At 48.4% G+C, this 21,566-nt stretch overlaps 9 protein-coding genes across 9 annotated transcripts; 4 read left to right on the forward strand and 5 right to left on the reverse strand.

Moving 5' to 3' along the window:
- Nucleotides 1-43: 43 nt before the first annotated feature.
- On the reverse strand, nucleotides 44-1,852 carry BDR25DRAFT_105491 (S-adenosyl-L-methionine-dependent methyltransferase). Its single transcript, XM_033683493.1, has one exon. It carries the CDS (start codon nucleotides 1,597-1,599, stop codon nucleotides 256-258), a length of 1,344 nt encoding a protein of 447 aa, XP_033540765.1. The 5' UTR covers nucleotides 1,600-1,852; the 3' UTR covers nucleotides 44-255.
- A 201-nt stretch (nucleotides 1,853-2,053) lies between these two features.
- Nucleotides 2,054-5,792, forward strand: BDR25DRAFT_346990 (uncharacterized protein). The gene is made up of 11 exons (XM_033694214.1): nucleotides 2,054-2,789; nucleotides 2,839-3,050; nucleotides 3,117-3,256; nucleotides 3,305-3,489; nucleotides 3,598-3,676; nucleotides 3,729-3,798; nucleotides 3,848-4,442; nucleotides 4,493-4,680; nucleotides 4,734-4,959; nucleotides 5,017-5,419; nucleotides 5,480-5,792. Exons 1-11 carry the CDS (start codon nucleotides 2,151-2,153, stop codon nucleotides 5,701-5,703), a joined length of 2,961 nt encoding a protein of 986 aa, XP_033540766.1. The 5' UTR covers nucleotides 2,054-2,150; the 3' UTR covers nucleotides 5,704-5,792.
- A 1,066-nt stretch (nucleotides 5,793-6,858) lies between these two features.
- BDR25DRAFT_297395 (alpha subunit of succinyl-CoA ligase) lies at nucleotides 6,859-8,509 on the forward strand. Its single transcript, XM_033688999.1, has 8 exons — nucleotides 6,859-7,233; nucleotides 7,292-7,320; nucleotides 7,387-7,513; nucleotides 7,571-7,633; nucleotides 7,687-7,712; nucleotides 7,765-7,847; nucleotides 7,902-8,262; nucleotides 8,313-8,509. The coding sequence occupies exons 1-8, from the start codon at nucleotides 7,073-7,075 to the stop codon at nucleotides 8,450-8,452; spliced, it is 990 nt and encodes a 329-aa protein (XP_033540767.1). The 5' UTR covers nucleotides 6,859-7,072; the 3' UTR covers nucleotides 8,453-8,509.
- Nucleotides 8,510-8,829: 320 nt separating this feature from the next.
- Nucleotides 8,830-10,224, forward strand: BDR25DRAFT_105530 (uncharacterized protein). The gene is made up of 2 exons (XM_033683494.1): nucleotides 8,830-9,181; nucleotides 9,280-10,224. The coding sequence occupies exons 1-2, from the start codon at nucleotides 8,850-8,852 to the stop codon at nucleotides 10,022-10,024; spliced, it is 1,077 nt and encodes a 358-aa protein (XP_033540768.1). The 5' UTR covers nucleotides 8,830-8,849; the 3' UTR covers nucleotides 10,025-10,224.
- BDR25DRAFT_337661 (protein FYV10) lies at nucleotides 10,023-11,852 on the reverse strand. The gene is made up of 3 exons (XM_033693211.1): nucleotides 11,676-11,852; nucleotides 10,758-11,522; nucleotides 10,023-10,684 (listed from the first exon to the last, which is right to left on the reverse strand). Exons 1-3 carry the CDS (start codon nucleotides 11,724-11,726, stop codon nucleotides 10,247-10,249), a joined length of 1,254 nt encoding a protein of 417 aa, XP_033540769.1. The 5' UTR covers nucleotides 11,727-11,852; the 3' UTR covers nucleotides 10,023-10,246.
- Nucleotides 11,853-12,038: 186 nt separating this feature from the next.
- On the reverse strand, nucleotides 12,039-14,553 carry BDR25DRAFT_272470 (uncharacterized protein). Its single transcript, XM_033687316.1, has 3 exons — nucleotides 13,680-14,553; nucleotides 12,489-13,630; nucleotides 12,039-12,435 (listed from the first exon to the last, which is right to left on the reverse strand). Exons 1-3 carry the CDS (start codon nucleotides 14,277-14,279, stop codon nucleotides 12,309-12,311), a joined length of 1,869 nt encoding a protein of 622 aa, XP_033540770.1. The 5' UTR covers nucleotides 14,280-14,553; the 3' UTR covers nucleotides 12,039-12,308.
- Nucleotides 14,554-16,283: 1,730 nt separating this feature from the next.
- Nucleotides 16,284-17,579, forward strand: BDR25DRAFT_362360 (uncharacterized protein; the record flags this gene model as incomplete). The annotated part of the gene is made up of 8 exons (XM_033696557.1): nucleotides 16,284-16,316; nucleotides 16,340-16,395; nucleotides 16,451-16,565; nucleotides 16,652-16,686; nucleotides 16,741-16,834; nucleotides 16,897-16,959; nucleotides 17,020-17,126; nucleotides 17,168-17,579. The coding sequence occupies 8 exons, from the start codon at nucleotides 16,284-16,286 to the stop codon at nucleotides 17,577-17,579; spliced, it is 915 nt and encodes a 304-aa protein (XP_033540771.1).
- A 280-nt stretch (nucleotides 17,580-17,859) lies between these two features.
- Nucleotides 17,860-18,526, reverse strand: BDR25DRAFT_329473 (uncharacterized protein; the record flags this gene model as incomplete). Its single annotated transcript, XM_033692459.1, has 3 exons — nucleotides 17,860-17,987; nucleotides 18,025-18,341; nucleotides 18,390-18,526. 3 exons carry the CDS (start codon nucleotides 18,524-18,526, stop codon nucleotides 17,860-17,862), a joined length of 582 nt encoding a protein of 193 aa, XP_033540772.1.
- Nucleotides 18,527-19,389: 863 nt separating this feature from the next.
- BDR25DRAFT_179435 (uncharacterized protein) lies at nucleotides 19,390-19,599 on the reverse strand (the record flags this gene model as incomplete). Its single annotated transcript, XM_033684198.1, has 1 exon — nucleotides 19,390-19,599. A coding segment is annotated over one exon (210 nt), but the record flags the coding sequence as incomplete, so codon positions are not given.
- Between the last annotated feature and the right edge of the window lie 1,967 nt (nucleotides 19,600-21,566).

Raw genomic sequence — 21,566 nt, forward strand, 5'->3', positions numbered from 1 at the left:
GGTGGGACTTGTTGAACTCGGTTTAACTACTCAGTACGGCGATTAGAGTCTAAGGGTGTTTGTGACCATCTGCAATTTAGTGCCGACGTATACCATCCTCGTCTTTGGACCCTTTGCCAACCTTTGCGGATCCTACGAAATAAATACTTTTTCTCATTGGCAGGTACTCTTCGTACATCTGCAGAATATTCCGGACTTTGGAAATTCGACTGAAATGTACATTAGACGCGAGGCTGTCCAATAGGCCGATAATGACTAGGCACTGGAGCGGGGCACCAGGTATGGCTTAATCAAGTGCGCCTCGAGGCTTGTCTCCATCCTTTCAACCCCATCATCGGACAGTTCAAACCACGGAGCCTTTTCGCCTAAGAAGATGTGCTTGCGGACTTTCGGCATCTCACACTTGAGGCTTTCCGTATCAACTGATCCCATGGTCAAGCTGGTCCCTTCCTTTCTCCCTTCAAACAGATACACCATTGTGATAGGGCTACCGCATGTCGAGCAAAATGTTCTCTCTGCTGCGTCCGAGAGTTTCAAAGTCCTCAGGGTGGAAGATGAGGTGAATTTGAATGAAGATGTTGGCACTTGGATGAACGGAAGGAAGGGAGCCCCTGAGACTTGTTGACATGCTCGACAGTGGCAGAACGTTATGCTCGACGGTGGCGCGGTGCTTTGGTATCTCACTCCTTGACAACGGCAACCCCCTGAGAGGAGAACATCGGTATGTGACTTTCCGGATACTAGAATGGTACCGGGAGTCGTACGTTTTCGAGCAATCCCAAGAAACACCGCGTCTACTTCCTCGACCTTCCCATTCACAGCCAGCTTTTCCCATTCCTCTTTGAAGACTGCTTTCGCCCTTTTCCGGATCTCGGGATCCGCGAAGGTCGTGGCAGCGTCTCCAAGGATAATGTTTCTCTCAAATTGGTCATCAGCGTCGGATATCTCGTAGTATCGTCTTCCGTATCCCGCCTGGTTGTCGATAGTAACAACTTGCTCAACTTCAAGCCCCGCCGTCTCTAACACGTCCCTCAATGTATCCTTTGACTTACTCCATTCCCGGTGGTATGGTATCGAAAGACCGAGTCTTCGCCCTGTTCTCTCGAGTACCATCCCGAAGATTATGTTATTAGGATGCGTAGCGTCTAGCGCAATGCATCCGCCAGGTTTCAAGTAATCTGACCAATATCTTACAGCAGCCCCGGGGTCCGGAAACAGCACTAGAGCTGAAGCCAAGGTGACGAGGTCAAAGGTCTGATCCTTTACGGCTTCAACTTGTTCCAGCTTGAGGATATCGCCTTCGTAAAATTTTAAATTAGAGAACTTCTCAGTCTCTCTGTCTCGCTTTGCAATCGCTTCAGAAAGCATCCCCTTCGTCACGTCGACGCCGATGACGCGGCCAGAAGAACCCACCGCATCAGCTTCGAGAAATGATAGGAGTCCGGACCCGCATGCTAGATCCAGAACCTGCTGCCCAGGAGAGAGATTAAGGTAGGAAACGAAGCGTTTGGTGAATGAAGCATGCCAGCTGTCATCGTAGCTGGAGCTGCGCGAGCTGTACAGTCGTATCGCGATATCGGCCTGAGTCTCAGGAGCCATGCTGTTCGAGTTACGGAGTGGGGAGTCGTTTAAGTGTCGCAGACAGCGCAACGAAAGATGATACCAAGTATATATAAACGTCCTCCTTGCTGATCTATTCTATAAGAGGGACAGAAGGGCGCGCATGCTCCCAAACTGACGAATGGCTCTTTCCTAAGAAGTCCTAGAAATGGTGTCATCGCAAACATCCCCTCCTGCTACAGTATGCCAGGTTCTTCATAGCTAGGATATATATGTTACACATTAAAGGAAAGCATCACGCTAAAAAGAGACAGCGAGAAGCAGAGTCCCAGGGCGCCCAAGCCATGGTTGCGAAAGATTCAAAATACGCTAGTGTCAATTGGGTCTAGTATTAGACTGACCAATCAACACTCCGCCTCAATGGAGCCGTCAACCTCAGCTCATCATCTGAGGGCGCCAGGCACGCATCCTACCTTTTCGGCTTCTACATGTCCGGAGGTGCAATGTCGAAACTTCAATCTCTTCATCGTGCTCACTTACCTACAAGAATGTCGTGTCATGGTTTATAATGTGGTGAGACCTACGCGAGCATGGTCCCTTCGAACACCATCGGCTTCTCGAGAGCCCCGCGCCGTTTCGTCGAGAAAAAAGGCAGGCAGACCACTGTAACAAGACGGAGCGCACCTGCTCGGCTAGTAGTATTCCCTCAGGCTCCCCAGACCACGCTCCAGGTTCCATTAGAGATCACCGCCGCGCCTCAGCCGGCAAAGGCTCCTGCGAAGAAGCGCTTCTCCTTTAGTCCTAGCTCTACCCTGAAAAATGGTAGATCCCTAGGGAAAGCAGCGAGACACCGAACCCTAAGCTTCGATGAGAGCTCCGATTCGAGCGGTGACGAATCTGACTCAAGCTACAACAGTTTTGTTCTAGATCTAAAAAAGAAGGACATCCTGCGAACCGACTCTCTTTTAGAAGCCGTTGATCCCCTCAATCGGTCATCCTCATACCGCAGCACTTCTCCAACCCTTAGCCTGAAATCGTCACACGGAAGCCAGCCAACTACATACCGAGTCCTGAAGTCTCGCTATGAGGGTGACCTATTTAGGAATAGCAAGTTAAGCGCCCACCTCATTGTGGGACCAAATAAACGTCCCGGTCAACCGGAATACATGAAGCCCTTGTTCAAATGGGTGCACTTAGAAAACCCTGAGATGAATTTCGGAGCGTATATCGTCAGACCACCCCACTTCCAATGAAGCACATCCATTGACAAGATTCCAGGAGTACGTTATCAGATGTCCTTATCTGGATGATTCGGAGAGGGATAGTGTCGGTTCGATCCTAAGGACTGCTCGAGAGAAGTCCGACCAATCCCTCCGGATGCCACCTGGAATGAAGGGGAGTTACATTGAACCTGAGTATTTCGAGGAGAAAATCGATTCAACAGTGTATCGAGGGCCTCGCTCAAAGCAGGTAAAGAAAGAGGTTGTCAGGTATGATTCTCCGAGGCCCTGTGCCACAACTCACAATACCTTGGCTAACCATTTCCCGAACTGCAGGTGGTTGTGCATTCCCTATTTCTACTTGAAAGCCACATCATCTGATCATTCCACTAAGCCTCCTTTTACAAGGAAGGGTTGCATTTCCGAAGGAAAACATTTCCAGGTGGCCCAATTTTGGTGTTTGATGCTAGGAGATGGTACTGTTCCCAGACAAGAGCGTAATGGCCATAGACTAACTCAGACAGGCCTTATAATATCATGTGCTAGAGTAGGCGTTGCGGATATCCCTGGAAAGCTCATCAATCTCGTTCACATACCTCCCGCCGATCCATCCCGGCCTCTATCCGGGGAACGAGCTCCAATCCTCGCCGTCTCTGATGGAGGAATACGCCTGTGGCTTCTTCCTCTCAGTCAGTGTGAAACCTGGTCCGTAAGTGTCACCTAGTTTCGTTGCGCGTAATGTTGCAACATCAACGTTTCAAAAGCGTCTAAAAGTATGTTAATGAGTATACGACTTCGTTACTAATGCATTTCATAGGCATTTGTCGCCAATTTTATCGGCCTGGGCTTCAGTCTAGTTGACGGCTGGGAGGTGAAGTATAAAGATGTTGTGCTTGGTATGTGACTGATATCACTGCAACGTAGGGTGTGATCGCTCACGTACGAAAGATTCGAACGACTGGGACACCATAGTATCCATTGCCAAGAAGACCGCGATAAGATTGGAACTTTGTAGAAAGTGAGTGGATGTGTTTCCATATAGCCTGGTCTCTAACGAGCTCCTGCAGTGATCTCGATGAAAGCGATGATGAGGGCTCCTCTTCCGATGAAACATCTGAAACAGAACCTCTTCCAGCCTCCAGTCCTTCAATCAGTGTTCAAGTTGACGAGCAAACACAGACAGGGCCAGCGGATGTAGAAGAGTTCTCAACGATGAGTTCTGTGGGAAGTGGACCATCCAGCATCACAGCCGGTACGGGACAAAGTGCAGATACCACGGAGATGCTGCAAGTGGGCGCATTCCATGTCTTCACCTTGCTTGCTACAGAGCCCATTACGCAATCTCCAGACACCACCGTTGATCCGGCACAGGGCAGCGCAGGGCCACCGAAACAACAGTACCGAGTCAATGAAAAGCAACTTCAGCAAGACCTCTCGGAAGCTGACATATATCTATCCACGAAGAATTCTCGAGAAATGGAGAGCAAGAGCTACACGGAATGTCCTCCTAAAACCACGTATCAAGTAGAGAATTCCATTTCTTCACTGCGAGGTTTACTAGACCGTGAGGAATTCAACAATAAGTTGACGTTTGCTAGAGCGGCCAAGGACCTCTTCGAATTCTTCCTTCCTCTTCGTTATGAACACCCATTGACCTTAAAAGTAAGAAGATAATTTCCTCACGTATTTTTTTCCTGCTGACTTAGAGATAGTTCTGGGGAGGCCTCAACCGTATCCTTCAGACTAGAGGGATAAAGAGCGCCCATGGTCAGTTCGCAATGATCGCGAAAGACCTTTCCAATCTGGCGAAGGTGGCTAGCGAGATCAAATTGGAACTCTTCTCAGAGAAAGACTGGTCAGAATTTGTCACTACCGTCCCTCATGAATTTATCCAAGCTTGGTATGAACCCCTCATCTTTTCGTTTCAGAAGAGAGCTAGCTGACAAAGATAAGGATGATGCTCATCATTTTCATTGTAATGTTCTCGACAGATCGCTTTGCGAAGTCTTCCAGTCATATTCGAAGGTGCAAAGAAAGGTTTTTACAAGGCCGGCTGAAGATGATTGAGCGCCTACAGCCGGTTAGTATACGTGAAAGAGAAGCAGTGTTACCGCTTGGTCTCACCGTCCTCATCCTTGGTCAACTGCTGCATGACAGCCAAGGTCCACTCACTCTAGAGGTACAGTTTTCGCAGAAATAAGGGGTCGCCTACCAACCAGAACTGATATGTACATAGCGTCACCGCCTCACCTCCTTTTACTGGGACTCTCTCAAAGACTTCAAACAGCAAGTGGATGATAAGCCGCTAAGTCGCAAGTATGAAGGGAGGTTCACGACCCTCAAAACGGAATTCGAGACCATAATCGGGCAGTTGGAAGACCAACAACGGGTTCTCGTAGCCCTTGAGGATAGTATTAACGAATCTGAGAGTCACTCGTTCGCAGCTGGTTCATCGTATTCTAAACCAATCTCAATGGAGCCAAGCCGCGAAGTGTCAGTCACAGACTATCTACTAAACCAGACTGAAGAGATGCTACAGAATTTCGGGGAAATGTCCCGCCGATTGACTGAGTTGGAGAATTGGCATTTCCTATGTTTGTCGATCGACACCGATAAGCAGAACAAGGCCTCCTTCGTCTGTACGTACCCTTTATTCCATCCGGTCTATTCGATTCTTGGAAGAAGCTAACGCATCATAGTCACGACTGTCACGGTTTTCTTTCTTCCAATCTCCACTCTCGCTAGTATTCTTGGAATGAATACAAACGACATTCGAAACATGACAGAAAATCAGTGGCTCTTTTGGGCTGTCGCGGTTCCGCTTTGTATTTTCTCGCTGTCTATATGGCTTGTGTATTTCGGATCATTTGAGAGGTTCTCGGGATGGACAAAGCAACGGAAGGAGAAGAGGAAGCATGCCTAGTGACGGGGTTTGGTTTGGTGACTGGCCTTGGGACTTTGTTGGCTTTCTTGCGAAGAAGGATGTTTATCATGGCAAATCCATAGTTAGAGCTTCATTGGAGAACGTTACCAAAGAAAGCCTTTTCTCCATATATTGGTGCACGGTTTCTTCGCTAACCGTAACGCTATCGTCAAGAATATTTTAGAAACCGTTCTAGCAGATATTGTTAATATATATTGTTACGGTTCAGCTCCGGAACCCTCGCGGAGACCCTGACACTCAGTGGGTTTTATTGTTGAGGAATAGTCTAAAAGCCATAGTATCCATGGATGTGCTCTTCTAGTTAGAGTTCAAAAACGTGTGAAGGGCCCCTAAACTTGTTCAGGCTTGTTTGGAACCCAGTTGCTATGTGCTATCTAGTGTGACTAACCTGCACCCCAAAACCCGGAAAGGAAATCAGAGCTTGAACTGGAGCCGAAGCACATTAGCTCACGTCACTCGTCTGAAATGGCGCCGAAGTCTCCCGCTTACCAGATGATTGCGATAGAATAAAGCAGCCGGATCGTGGTGCCCTTAATTTGGTGAGAATTCTTAGAAATATCCGCGTAAACATAGGACAATATTCGGAATTTTGGGAGAGATAATTTAAGAGGTGAAAATAGAATGTGGCCCTAAGGGGGCCTGAGAGTGCGCGGTAGAGCACTGCTTTCATGAGAGGAAGAGGGCTCCACTGCTGGAGATGTTAAGGCCGTTGTTTATGATGGAGCGAAGTGCTTTCTTTCTCGAATTTTCTATTTTTTTTGTTCATGTATGTCGCACTTACTAGGCTTTGTCGCATGGAAGTGTGCATGCCCCTTGCTTCCTATCATTTAGGAAGGGACTGCTCAAGGATTCGAATGCTCACTCCACCACTACTTTTTAATTTCTGGACCTATTGTCATGATGCTTACTACGCAGATATGCCTATGTTCGAGCCCTCAGATGGCAATATTAGATGGCTTACCATCCAGAGCTTCTTCCACAGATTTTTGAGTGCATTCGCTTGAGGACGTACCTAAGGCTCTTGGCGGTGAATGCCCCGCTCATGTGACTTTCCGAAACTCCGCGATCACGTGGACTGACGCATCTCAATAGGCCGTTGCCGGAGGACTGCAAAGGGGAAGTATTCACTCTCAAATCATCCATCCGCATCTAACGCGGTATTTTCGGAACCCAGGTTTCCCAATCATATCCCTGCCACCAAAAAGATTTTAGATTGGCGAACCAGTTCCGTTCCGAAGTAGAACCGGGTGTGTCTCGCACTTCCACCTCCACTCAACCATCCACAACCGGCCCAATTCGTTCATTTCGCTCTCTCCAGATCTGCTTTCGTGGCAGCTAGATTGTCACGATGCAGGCCTTCCGACGACCTCTGAGCTCCGCTCTGCGAAAGGCCGCTTGTCGGCAGGGCTATTCGACGGGGTCTTCCCAATATGCCGAGACTATCAAGAACCTCCGCATCAATGGCGACACTAAGGTTCTCTATCAGGGGTTTACAGGAAGGCAGGGGACGTGAGTAGCTGCCTAGAGAGCGACTGTTGGGAGGAGTAGAGCGCTGATAGATTGGTAGATTCCATGCCCAGCAAGCCATCGAGTACGGTATGCGCCCCGCCCGAACACCCCGTGTAGATAATATCTCAGAGCCCCGTTGACACACCAATTCAGGCACCAATGTTGTCGGTGGCACGAACCCCAAGAAGGCGGGCACACAGCATCTCGGCAAGCCAGTATTTGCGACCGTAGACGAAGCGATCAAAGAAACTGGAGCCACTGCATCTGCCATCTTCGTGCCGTACGGATACCCATAATTGCCTCTGAAAACATTGCGCAGGCGCTAACGACCATATAGCCCACCGCTTGCGGCAAAGAGCATCGAGGAAGCGATTAGTGCGGAGGTACCGCTGGTTGTGACGTAGGTGTGCATGTACCCTCTTGTATACACTTGAAGCTTACAATGGGTTATAGGATTACGGAAGGTATCCCACAACATGGTATGAGCCATTTGTATAGAGTAGTGGACCCAATGGATACTGACGGCTTCAGATATGGTTCGCATCACGGATATGCTCAAGTCGCAGAGCAAGACCCGCATGGTTGGCCCCAACTGCCCCGGTATCATTGCTCCAGTATGCATACACAATCTTCATGTATACCTTTCAATTGTTCTAATTATTCGACAGGGCCAATGCAAAATCGGAATCATGCCCGGCTTCATCCACAAGCGCGGTCGCGTCGGCATTGTCTCCCGCTCCGGCACTCTGACCTACGAGGCCGTCAACCAGACGACCCAAGCCGGACTTGGACAGTCGCTCGTCGTCGGTATCGGAGGCGACCCCTTCTCTGGCACCAACTTCATCGACTGCCTGAAAGTGTTCTTGCAGGATGAAGAGACCGACGGCATTATCATGATTGGCGAGATCGGTGGCTCGGCAGAGGAAGATGCGGCGGATTTTCTGAAGGCTAACAACACGCAGAACAAGCCTGTTGTTAGTTTCATTGCTGGTATTTCTGCGCCGCCAGGTAGGAGAATGGGCCACGCTGGTATGTATTATTTTCCAAATATATACGCTGCAAGATGTTAACGTTCCTAGGTGCCATCGTCAGCGGCGGCAAAGGCGACGCCCACTCCAAGATCAACGCCCTGGAAGCCGCGGGCGTCATCGTTGAGCGCAGCCCCGCCTCTCTGGGCAAGACTCTGTATGATCAATTTGTAAAGCAGGACTTGATATAATGTCGTCGCCACTACCGGCGGGTGAAATAGAAGGATGCTTTCTGGGTTGATCTCTATGCTTTAGAAGCGAGTGGTTACCGGGATTTTGAACAAACTGTCTGTCGATGCAATGTGATGCTGATCGAAGGGATTTTGGCTGCTAGTCCTGTTTGCATTGTACATTTAGTCATTTAGAGCACCTGCAATGCGGAATCTGCATCGATTATAGCGACGGTTACTTGCATGTGCAAGGTGCGGAAAGTGGACTGGGATTTGTGCGCAAATGTGGATGGTGGTCCAAGCTCCCAATACACTCCATCCTTGTCCCCCGCAAGAACCCCCAACCTTCGAGAACATGTTCCCCACAATTCATTGTTCACCCCAGACTAAAGGCCTTTTTCCGATTCTCGAAGAATAAATGTCGAAGAATAAAACCAAACGCGCCCGCCGCGAAGCAAAACGGGAGCACCACAAGAAAGCCTCCAAACTCAAGCCCCAACCCACCACCAATTCCAGCAAACCACTGCAAACCGCGCAACAAAAGAAGCAGAAAGCAAACGCAAAAGCGCAAAAGCCTCCCCCACACACCCAAGCGTCGCAACAACAACACCCCATACCATTCGGAGAATACGACAACATTCTCCTCGTCGGCGAAGGCGATTTCAGCTTTACACGGAGTCTAGTAGTCGAGCATGGGTGCGCGAACGTCACAGCCACCAGCTTCGACAGCGAAGACGAGCTCCGAAAGAAGTACATCTTGACCCATCTCGTATCTATGCGTATACACGTGCATTATCAACCCGTTCTCAAAGAAACGCGCAAGGCCAGCACTAACAACACACAAACAGATATCCCACCTTCCCCACCATCCATAGCGAGCTCACCGCCCTCACCCCCCCAGTCCCATTCCACTACACCATCGACGCAACGAAACTGTCGACGTACAAATGCCTAAAACCCACTGCACACTCCCCGTATGATATCATCGCCTTCCAGTTCCCGCATACAGGCGGGTTATCGCGGGATGTGAACCGGCAGGTCCGCGCGAACCAAGCGCTGCTCGTTGCATTCTTGCGTTCGTGCTTGGAGACCGGCATAGTGAGGGAAAGGAGAAAACTAGCCGTCGAGAAACAGCGCTCTCAAAAGCTTGGTGCTGGAGACGCAGCTTCTGCTGGAGGTGGGGCTTCTGCTGCGATGCTCGGTGCTAAATCTAAGACCGCCAGCGCCGGCGAGGAGAAGGAATTCCTCCGCACCGGTGGCAAGATCATAGTTACGTTGTTTGAAGGCGAACCGTATACACTCTGGAATATTCGCGACTTGGCACGACATACTGGATTAAAGGTTGTGGAGAGCTTTAGGTTTGACTGGGAACGGTATCCCGGATATCGCCATGTTAGGACGTTAGGTGCGATTGACGGAGGGGGAGGGTGGAAGGGGGAGGATAGAGAGGCAAGGATGTATGTTTTTGAGAAGGTGGGGATTAAAGATGAGGACGGTGAAGGTGAAGACGGACGGAGTCCTAAGAAGCAGAAGAAGGGGAGGAAGAGAGCTAGGGAGGGCAGCGGTGACAGTGGAAGTAGTGACGATGATTGAAGAGCTGATGTTGATTTATACGGAGCTATAGGACGCCGCTTATTCTCAACGAATCAATATCCCTCCAGCTTCCCGGGCGGGATTTGTTCTAAACCAATCCGTCTGCCGATTCGACCGTCGCATTTACGCCTCGCTATGCATGCAGAGTAAACCTCATTGTTTCTGTGTGTACAATATCCTAGCAACCCATGCCAATGCCGCATCCGCAACAACTCCAAGCGATCACGAAATAAATACCTTCTTCACCTCCCCCTCCTTCCACCGATCCCCATTCACACCGCCCACGGGATCCCTAACCCAACCCTTCTCAGTCCCGACTTTATCATTATAACTCGTCAACCGCTCTCGTCCATAAATCCGCCCGTTGGGAAGAACCACTGGATCGTTTTCTACGATACTCTTAGTATGGTGTGCATACGGGACGTTTCTGGCGAGCTCGTTGAGTTCGGTAGAGCAAATAGGGCACACGGTTGTGGTGCTGGAGCTGGCGTTGGCAGACGAGGATGTGTATGCGGAGTGGCAGGACGGGGTTTTGAGGGCGGAGAGACCGGCCGAAAGGGCAATGTGAAGGAGGGGGCGCGGCGGGAGGGAGTACAGAGTGTGGTGTGTGGAAAGGAAGAGGTGGGCTAAGTGTTCCCAGCGGGACTTTGCGTAGAGCGACTAGACAAATGTTAGCAAGATGCTTATGTATATGACGGAGCATGCAAGGGAGTAACTAGACAGACAGACTTACCGCATAAGGCTCCACCTCATCCCAAGGCCTATAAGCCAACAACCCCGCCGCCTTGCCCATCAACTCCATATCCCCATTCCCACTCAAATACTTCTTCGCATGTACTCTCGCTTCCACCAACTTTCCCGTCCCTGCCCCACCACCTCCACCCCCTTCGAAACTCTCGTGTCCCTGCCTGACCAACTCAATATACTGCTGCAACCGCAACTCAAACTCAAGCTGACTCCCCACCTTCTTCAAACTCGGCTTATGCTCCTGACACCACACCAACGCTTCATTCGTCCGATGCGCCTCCCGCAGCGATCGCTCGATCTTATGACACTGCACAAAAGCCTCGACATCGACCAACTCATCTATCCCCTTCTCCGCCGCCAGATACGCCGCAGATTTACTATACCCAGAGCGCAACAAATAGTCCACCAAAAGCCGCGACAATCTCGTCCGACTCCATTCATCATACTTGACGTCCACAAGACTCCCCACGTCGTACAAGTCCTGCAGATGGTTCAGCCGCGCTTTACTACTCGCGTGCATTTTCATTTCTTCGGCATGCAGTGCTTCTAGCTTGCGTTTCAGCGACTGGAGACGGGAGAGCATGGTATCGAGGGATTCGAGCGTGGTGCTTGGGGAGCTGGATTTCGCCGACTCCCGCGCTGCCGTCTGCAAGGAGGCGAGGAGCGTTTCGCGCTCGCGTTCGAGGTAGCGTTGCGCGGTTTTGAAGTTGCGGCGGGAGAGCTCGTAGGGCATGCGGAGGAGGGGTTGGTCCTGGATATCCGGCTTAAGTTAGATAGGAAGGGAGAGTGAGAGAGAGGGACAGGCGGAGAGACGGAGAGACGGAGAGACGGAGAGACGGAGAGACGGAGAGAGGGAGAAGGGTGATGTGGTGTGCAGGGAGTTGTGAGTGAGTGGGTGACGTACGAGAAGGAGGTGTGATTCAGCATTGAGCTTTGTCGTGGTGAGTTCTGCCATAGTAGGTATTGGCTCTCTAATTCAATCGCTAGATTGATGGCGATATATGCCCCAGCTGCAGCAGCGTCTAGGACCGGGTTGTCTAAACGAATGTGGAATATTTTGCTGTGGTGGTGTGGAGGTGGACATTCGCATCTGAGGTCAATGGATAAGGTCAAGCTCGCGGGGGTGGCACGGTAGGTCGTCATTGCCACGGTTCAGCACGTGCCTCCTTTGGCTCCCATCACTCCCATCGCTCCCATCGCTCCCCGGGAGACTTCCGCACATCATTCCAAATGTAGTCTCATTTGTGGTCGATGGTTCACATCGTCTCCTGTTCTACGGCATTTCATTTTATTCATGACCCACAATCTATGAACTCCTCTAAGAACCCAATGCATCAGTAAACGCAGAATCCAGATGCCTCTTCCACACACCCAACAACCGCCCCAAACCTGGAAGCAGGCCGTGGGACGCCGCACGTCGTGCCCCGCAGAATGACCCACCATTCTGCGTCAAATCCTTCGACTTTTGGTTTGAACGGACGTCCCACTGGTCCGGGGGGAGGCGCATGCAATTTATGCACCAAGTTCGCCGGTCTGCTTACACCGCACCAGCAGACACCATCTTCTTGCGGAGATGCTTCTTGTAATCTCCAATGCTTCCGTCCCATCGTCGAACCGTCTTGTTCTCGCACACCATGATGTCTTTGGCAATCTTGTCTAGCAATCTACGCAGACTTTAGCGGCCATACTCAATCAGTCAACATGCAAGGGAACATACCTGAAGTCGTGAGAAACAACCACAACGCCACCGCTAAAAGCGTTGATGGCATCCGCCAAGCTGTCAATCGTAGGAATATCTAGACCATTCGTAGGTTCATCCAGGAGCAACATGTTCGGGCCTTCGATAGCCAATAGCGCGAATACAATTCTGCTCTTCTGGCCTTCGGACAGGGTAGCCATCTTGGCCGTCTGCGCCTCACCGCTCAAGCCATAGCGACCGAGCTGCTGTCTCCAGTACTGGTAATCCTGACTCTGGCTGGAGTACTTGTCGCGCACAAAGTCGAGAGCTGACTTGGTAAGATCGAGCTGCTCAGCCGAGTGCTGGCTGTACATTCCCAGCTTCAAGTGAGTGTGGCGAGAGACTGATCCGGAAGTTGGGGATAGCTTTCCAGTGAATATACGGAGCAAAGTCGATTTTCCGACACCGTTGGGTCCGACAAGAGCAGTACGCGAGTCCATGTCAACACCGAAGTCTAGGTTTTCATACAGATTATCCTCAGGGCTTCCGGAGTAGGAGAAAGTAACGTTGTCAAGCGCAAGCACTGGAGGCGGCAATTTCTCAACATCGGCGAAACGGAAGGTGAAGACTCTGTCCGTGGCGACGGGCTCAATGAACCCGTCTGCCTCCATCTTGTCCAGAATTTTCTGGCGAGACTTGGCCTGTCGGACTAAGTTGGCGTACGTTCCAGCGGAAGCAATGAACTTCTTGATGTGCTTGATCTCGTCTTGCTGCTTCTCGTACGCCTTTTGCTGGTTGGTTTCCTGTTCCGTCCGGGTCTTAATGTAGGAATCGTAGTTGCCGCCATAGTACAGGAGCTGCTTCATGCGCATGTCGATCATGTTCGTACAAACGCCGTTCAAGAAGTCCATGGAGTGCGAAACGAGGATGAGCGTACGATCCCACTTCTTCATGTATTCCTCCAGCCACACACAGGCCTCCAAATCCAAATGGGCAGTCGGATCATCAAGAAGGAGGAGAGATGGCTTGACAAACAGAGCCTTGCCAAGCGCAACTCGCATTCGCCAACCACCAGACATGTCCTTAGTCTTCTTGTTGATGGTCTTCTTGTTGAAGCCGAGACCGGTGAGAATGAGGGAAGCGCGAGTGTGGAATGTCGAGGGGTCCATGCTTTCTTGTCGCTATAAACCTTTAGCTTTGCCGCCCAAGACACGCGTGGGCTGTACAAACCTCGTAGAGCTCCTCCAACAGGGGGCTCTCAGGGCCATCCCTCTCGAGAATATCCTCAGCCAGCTTCTCCAAGCGGGCCAGCTCATTCTCCGCCTCTCTGACGACCCACTCCAGAGCGCCAAGTTCCGAGAGGGGGGCACCCTCGTTCAATAGGTAGATGTCGATGTGCTCTGGGAAGGGGAACTCGCGCTTATCGATAGCCTTGAGGAACGTGGACTTGCCGCATCCGTTCTCGCCCAACAGCCCGTATCGACGGCCGTAGTTGACCTCGATGGTGGTGTCGTTGAACAGGACTCGGCCGTGGAACACGAGGGACGCGGAATTGATCTTGACGTCGCGGCTGGCTTCCAACGAGGCCAGCACACCGGTCGTGACTCGATCCGACAACCCGTGCTTGTCTTCCTGCAGAGTTAGCTTCTTTACCTCCTCGTTGATCTCGAGATCCTCGAGCGGAGCGTCTTCATCCCCGTTGACCGATGATGCCTTGGAGGCATTCTTCGAGGCCACCCGGGATGACACCTTGGACGCAGCCGTCTTCTTGGGCTCTTTCCCCTCGGCGGCACGCTTGGCCTGGCGGGCGGCTTTGGATGCGGACACCATGTTGTGCGATACGTGAGGGTGAGAGGGCGGTGGGAGGGCGGTGCGAAGGCGGTGGGAGGTGTCCAGGGAAGGAGGGTGGAAAATTCAGTGTTGGATCACTGTTCGGCTTGCCCCGCTAAGGCCTTATCGATAGGTGGGTGAGGAAAACGTGGACTAGAAAAAGTCGGTAAAGCGTCGCCCGCGATGTAAAACGAGCAGACTTTCGTAGTATACTTTGTATCCTAAGCAGGAGGGTGAGAGGTGAAGCGAAAAGAGGTTGAATGATGAATGAAAAAGTTGGTGTAAGACAAACGGCGAACAATGGGCTTTCGCCTAACGTCCCTCCATGGGTGGCGGAAAACCACCTGTGCCGGAAAATTGAGGGGTACTTTGACCTCCAGCGACTATAAATCAGTGCATACTCGGACCCTTACTAGAATTATATTTGCATAGTGTGCTATGGTTATTTTGAAATACGTAGGAACCTTCGTCCCTAAAAAATTACATTCGCATGGTCGCCTTCGCGCCTAAGTTATAGAGAGCCTTATTCTTTAGCATAATAAAGCTTGTTTACTACAGCACCACTGTTCAGCTGACACTACTCTATAATACTTATAAACATTCTTATCTAAGCCTTAAACCCTCACTACAACGATAAGAAGTCATTACTAGTCTTATGTGTCCAGTATTTCAAGGTTGCTATCCCAGTCGGTACCTCCAATCAAAGCAATTACCAATTCTGGCTAGTGCAGAATAACTTTCCCTTCGTGACGAGAAACCCCCCGTACCGAGAAATATGGGGGTACCTCCACTTCAAGCAGCTTAAAATCTACGCCTACGTCTATAGCGACTAACATTCTATAGAAGCAGCAAACTATAGCTACTCCCAAACACCTAAGACCCCTCCATGTTGAAAATTACCTTTTGCATCATTGCCCTTACGCCTAACTTACAACGGGTCTGCTGATTACGGTTCCCAGCATTCCTTCACTACAGCACCAACACTATTCTTCTACTGCTCATGGTACTAACAAACGTTTCATCCAAGCCTAAGAACATTGTCATAATGCTAGAACGTCGTCGTTAGCCTTGCCATGCCGCGTCGCCACGCTGATCGGTACCTTGGCTGGGGCAAGCCGGCCATTACCTAACATATTACGTAACCATTGCCGCGTAGTTTACTTTGTGTGGCAACCAGGCCCGTGGCTGTGCTTTGCGATGATGCTCGGAAAATAAAAATCCCGATACCGGAAGAGTTATCAACAGTGTTGATAAAAGTTGGTTGTTAAGTTAATCGATTAGATGAGGAGCGCAGCTCCCGCTATATACCCCACTACCTAATAGCTTCTACATTAGTTGGTGTAAATATCTTTCACTGTTTCTATCTCTTTAATCTATCCTGCTTGCCTACATCCTCCTGGGCATACCTGCTATTCTAAAACTCTGTCTCTGTCACGGTTATGTTACAGCTATCCAACCCTGAGTACCCTAGGGGCTTGGCACGGGGTATATAGGCTCCTCGGCCTCCGTGCCTCTGCATCTGACCCTAAAGTTTACTCTCTCTCTCTCTGTGGCTCTGCCATACACCCTCTATCCTGCATTCCCTCTCTGTGCCTTGTGCTTCCTGGTCGATAGCTCTCACACACCCCATCTAACTAGTGTCACGATCGGCATGCTCAAGCTACAAGCAAGAGGTGGTTTAACTCAAATAGATTGAACTGAGGAGCAGGGGTGCTGCTTCGAAGGAAGATATACCCCTTCCAAGGCCTAGGCCTGAAGAGAGAACTAGCCTCCAGGATGTGGCGTGATGCACCGTCACAACTAGTAAAGTGTTCTAACACTAGTCCTAGTAGAGCCTCTGTATACATTCTATAAGTTGTCTTAGCATGTAATATAGTAGATTAAGAATTTACTATCTAGGTATCTTTCTTATACAAAGTAGTAAATAGTATTATGTTTTAATTAAACGCTTATCTACTAGTTATATGTAAAAGCAATTACTAGCTATGAATCTAAATTAGAATAATGAAGAAGATGGTAGAAGTCGGATTTGACGCAGTTCGTGTGCGGCCCATCTATAGTCAAGAAGACTTGAGGATCAAATGCGGTTATTTCACTTGGCCCTGATATCAAGTTAGTCGAAGATGCTACCCACGGGAAGGCTCTTTGCAAACCTGCCGGTTCGGAAAAAGTCACCATATTGGTGATATAATCGATCCAATACAAGATGGTTCTGGGACCATCGACACTTCCATATATGCCAAAGCTTTGAAACTCTGGCCAGCCTTGGGCCGTCAAAACCAGCTTGTGTGAGCCTATTGAAGAAGAATCGGTAAATGGCAATACTGGTAAAAGGGGGAAATAAGTAGCTCGAGCAGAGTGAGATCCCGTAGCGAATGAGTACGAGAATCAAGACGAAGGTAGCGACGTGTATCTACATTATAGTGGGGGATTAAACGTCCCATTGCTCATGAACGAACAGGCCGAAGTGCGTACCAATGCCTGAAATGAAGCCGAGAAAAATAACAGCAACCTGCGTGAGTGCCATGTTGGAGCAAGTAATTACTCTGCTCTTGGTGAATTAAGAGGTCAGAACTAGTATTCTTTGAAGGTCTGAACGAACTCCGAGTGCCCGTAGCTCTCACATATACTGGGCATTGATCTTACGGTTACGGAAAAGGGTTTATTTCAAAACACTAGGGTATCTTGTCTGACGCTACTATTCGGGTTATGCTAGTTAACGGCGCGGGATGCGCTATAGTTCGTCCGCAGACATAGGTTTGCGGCACCTATGCGGGGTATCATACTCCAGTCTTGGGACTTGACCACGGAGCGCATTTCTACTGATTGTGCCATCCTCCCTGTCAAGTCCCCCCTCACACCCACCATGATAGACCTAACACTTAAAGATTACACTGCCCAATTATCATTCAATATACCATTCGTTATTACAGCCTTCGAGATGCGCAAACTAGGCTTGATACCCGAACGATTCGCCAACCATTACGATGCGTTCACACCCCACTCCTCAAGGAATGGGTTGGAAATGCATTCCCTTCCACCCATGCGCGATACTACATCAAGCGGATTTCGAGAGCCCCAGAATTTACCCCCCTCATTCTATATGGAGTACTGGGGGGTGTCGAGTTCAATTCAATAACTATCATGACGTTCGAGGACGACGCGCATGCGATGCGATTCCAGGCCAAGTATGCAGAGCCTGAGGTCAATGCACGAATGATGGAGGATGAAAATAAATACATGGCGAAGAAGACGATTAAATGCTTCGGACTGGGGGATCCTCGCATTACCAAACTTTAGATCTATCAAGAATATTCAGCTTTAGTGAGAGTATCTATGGCAGGCAACGTATTTAGTAAGCAGTGAAGAGTATCGGGCAAGGCATCCGCTTTTCGTTTCGAACTTTAGTACCATCGGAACAACTCTCATGCAAACTGTGCTTGTATATGTCTGGAGACGTTCTGATATATCTCACGCGTTAAACATCCATAGAGCCAATTCAATAATAGTGGGCAAATCCCAGTCCCCTTCATTCCTATATCCCCCCACTGGGGTTCGTATCTCGAAAGGTGGAAGAAGTTTATTTTGTGATGTCGAGGGAATACTGACCAGACCTTCCTCGGCCCTCTGGAGGATCTGAGGCCAGCCACACTGGATCTTCAACAAATGAGGCTGTAGTGTTCTTCGGATCTGCAAGATACCCACGTCCTACCTGTGGCCTCTAAGAGTAACTCTCCTACACAACTAATTAGCACAAGTCTATTATAATTCTGAGGGTCCACTATCCACGTTCTTTGCCCTAAGCCTATTCTTATCCTTGTAGCCTCTGCCGGTGTAGTTGCGTTGTCCTTGATTGCTACCCTTGGGGCACACTCTAACTGACCATAGACATTCAAGACATAGACCTTTCCCCACCGTTTCCTAAGATCATCGGCATGAAGCCCTTCTTCTGAGAAAACCACTGTACGGATGCTGGGAATCTCTCCTGGGCTTAGTAGCTTTGCTATAAAAGGCGTAAGGTGTATGATGTTGGCACGCAGGGAGGTAATACTCTCAACGAGCCTATTGCGTTAGTCCTCTTCGCGCGGTATATAAATACGAGCGCCTGACCATAGAGCGTTGAAAATATTTACAATGGAAACAATGAATCTATAAGAGGAAAACTCGTAGATCCTTGGCGTTCTATCAAGACTGTAAGATTCCGCTTTGTAGAACATCGCTGAGGCGAAATTTTGGTGAGTGATCATCGTACCTTTCGGCGTTCCCGTGCTACCTAATGTGAAGACCACATACTTGAGCGACTCAGGGCTGATTTCATACAATTTCCGATGAGGGCGATGACTCAGATCCGTCAAGAACTCAGTCCCGACAACTGTGGTCTTTTCCGCATAATCTGCAACGATCTTGAAGCATGCATTCGAGGATAAAACAGTCTTGCTCCAGTGTTTATCAATGATGGTAGCCCGTCGCTGAACCGGCAGGGAGGGATCAAGAAGCAAAAAGGCAGCTCCAGCTTTCAAGATACCCAGTAGTGCGACTACTGCCCACATGGACTTTTCGAAACGCGCAGGTAGCAAGAATTCTGCTCCAACCCCGAATCCAACAAGACTCCCGACCGGCTAGCATCGTGGATAATCTGTCAAGCTCCCAGTAGCTCATCTCGCCATGCCAATCTAATAGGTTCATCTCGGCACGGGGGATTTCTCGGCACGTAGGGAGTGACGTTAATTAATTAACGTTATTCTGATATAAAATACTTACGACGGCTGTTGAGCCCGTGGCTATGTAAAGGTATTGGCAAGCGGAGCGACCCTTGCCCCGCAGCCTTGCGATCCCAATTCACCCTTTGCCAATCTTCCGGTCAACTCCCTAAGAACGCCTACAGAATCGCCACCTCACAAGGTCACGTCTGGGTGGGTCGGCCACCTCCCTGCTTGTGGTAGCAAGTTTTCTGCCACAAATCATTTTAATTACAGTTACATACCATAGACTAGCAGGCATTAACCACCATTTTTGAACTTCATGTTAAGCGGATTTAGAAATGCTGATTAACGTGCGAGGGACATACTATCCTGAAAAGGTCAGGTTGCGCCCTTGTCGAGCAGCGGCTTACAATCTGCTCGTGGCCTTCTAATGAAGCTGCCCGGATTGCGTTGCCGTAGCCTCCACCCTGCGCGTTAACGTTGGCGCTCTTGTCAAGCAGCAGCTTCACAATCTGCTTGTGGCCTTGATATGAAGCTACCTGGAGTGCATTGCTGCATCTTCCACCCCGCGCGTTGACGTTGACGTCCTTGCCGAGCAGCAGCTTTGCTACTCCTTCTAGACCTAAGAGTGCTACATAGTACAGCGGGTTCAGTATGTTCCTCACTACCTTTCGGAAATCGAGCTTGTCCCAGGGTCTATCTAGTCGGATCCAATTCACATACGCAGTAATGCCTGTTATCGGCAAATACATTGCAGCTTAGCTCGTTTCGGCTACTCAGTCTCCTGTCCTTTAAGTATCGCTTGCCCAGAACTCCGCTGAGTATCGTGCTGGCTTGAACTTTTCCAAGACCCCGCCAACCATATGGTGTGACTTTTGGAACTGGTCAAGATACCCAAGGCAGGCTTTAGCTATGATACTGTGGCACGCCGCACCCTGAATCCTGCCTAGCCTCTGGATACTGTCTGAGACAAGGCACTCCTTGAAATACTAGTGCGCAAGCGCAGCGACTTGCCTTGTTGACGCCAGACTACCGTCTCCATTGCCTGTTGTGATGGTGACGAGGCTAGAGCAGATTTCTAGAGCCTCTAAAGATTCCTCTAACACTTCCTCCCGATCAAAGGCAAGGTCGCGTGCCACATCAATAGTGATTACTTCTGCGACCTCTTCCCAACGCTCTCAACCGAACGAAACGAAACAAAACGTAGTAATCAACAGACGTCAACGTCTCACTTTCCTGCTACGTTTGTACAGCCTAGGCAACTTAGCTGTCTGTTTCACTGCTAAACTAAAACACACTAAAATCCTTATACTTTTTAACATTTTATCTTACTTGCTGCTATTAACGTTTTATAGTATAGTAACTAGCTGCTTCTAAATAAGGTTTATAAGCTTAATTAAGTTACTCTTTATAACTTAATAATATAGCTAATTCTTCTGTAATTAAAGCGCCTTAATAGTAGCCCTAAAGAAAGAACCTTTATTAATTGTAACTATACGCTAGCCTCTACTAAAGGCTCTCTCGCAGTCGCAGCTAGTAGAGGGTATAGTAAGGAAGTTAAGAGCAATTTTAAATAGTGTAAAATACTGTTTTTAACCTACTTTAAGCTACTAAGTAAGAGGGCTAGCCTATAAAAAATAGCTATTTTTTACCTTAGTGTCTTAAAAGTTTTTTATATAAGTGTTAAAGTATTACTATAACTTTATTATTTTCTAAGCTTTCTTATAACTCTAGGCTTTAGTAAGAAGAGAAGTGTTAACTATAAAAGCCTTTTAGTAATAAAAGTTGTAAGAGCTTATTACTAGAAGCTTTTACTAAAAAGAATCTATATTAACTTTCTTATCTTCTTTAGTATTAATATAACACTAGAAAACAACCTTTATTAAGGTCTCTACCTTCTAGTACTAGGATTAGTAATAACACTAGTAGTTCTTAAACTAAAGTATATAAAGTTATAAGTTAAGTATAGTAGTAATTACTAAGTAAAAAATAAAAAAATTAATAACTATTTTTTAGAAATATATGTTAATTTTTTTAAGTCTAAAGAAGACACTATTTTTAAAGTAACTATTATTAGGCTTAAAAAAAAGTTTCTTTTTTATCTATAACAGCTTATTATATAGCACTTACATATTAATAATAGACATTTATAGAGAACTATGCTTACTATTACCTTCTAGCTATTTTATTATTTAATAAAAAACTTTAAAAAACTTAGTAAGGTGTTTAACTTTCTTTTAGTCTTTTTTACTAATAATCTTTTAAAAAGCTATGTTGCTAGGTATGTTAAAGTCTTTAGTGTTGTTATCTGTACTGCGCTACTTTTAGATAAACTTAGTAATTAGATCTTTAAGCTCTAGACACTATATAAGCATTAGATATACAGAATGCTAGCAGACGCTGCTATTCTGTATTAAATTAAGTGTGCTAAAGCTCTAGAGCTTATTCTCTTTTCTTAAAGATAATTATATAGCTATAAAGGCCTCCTAGTGTTTATATAATAATGTCAGATTGAAGCACTGTTTCTGGGCTTCCTGAGATGAATGATGGGTTTGGATATGATGTATGGGATGATTGATTGATT

Source organism: Lindgomyces ingoldianus (genome assembly GCF_010093535.1).
Source record: "Lindgomyces ingoldianus strain ATCC 200398 unplaced genomic scaffold BDR25scaffold_53, whole genome shotgun sequence".
Classification (NCBI taxonomy): Eukaryota; Fungi; Ascomycota; class Dothideomycetes; order Pleosporales; family Lindgomycetaceae; genus Lindgomyces; species Lindgomyces ingoldianus.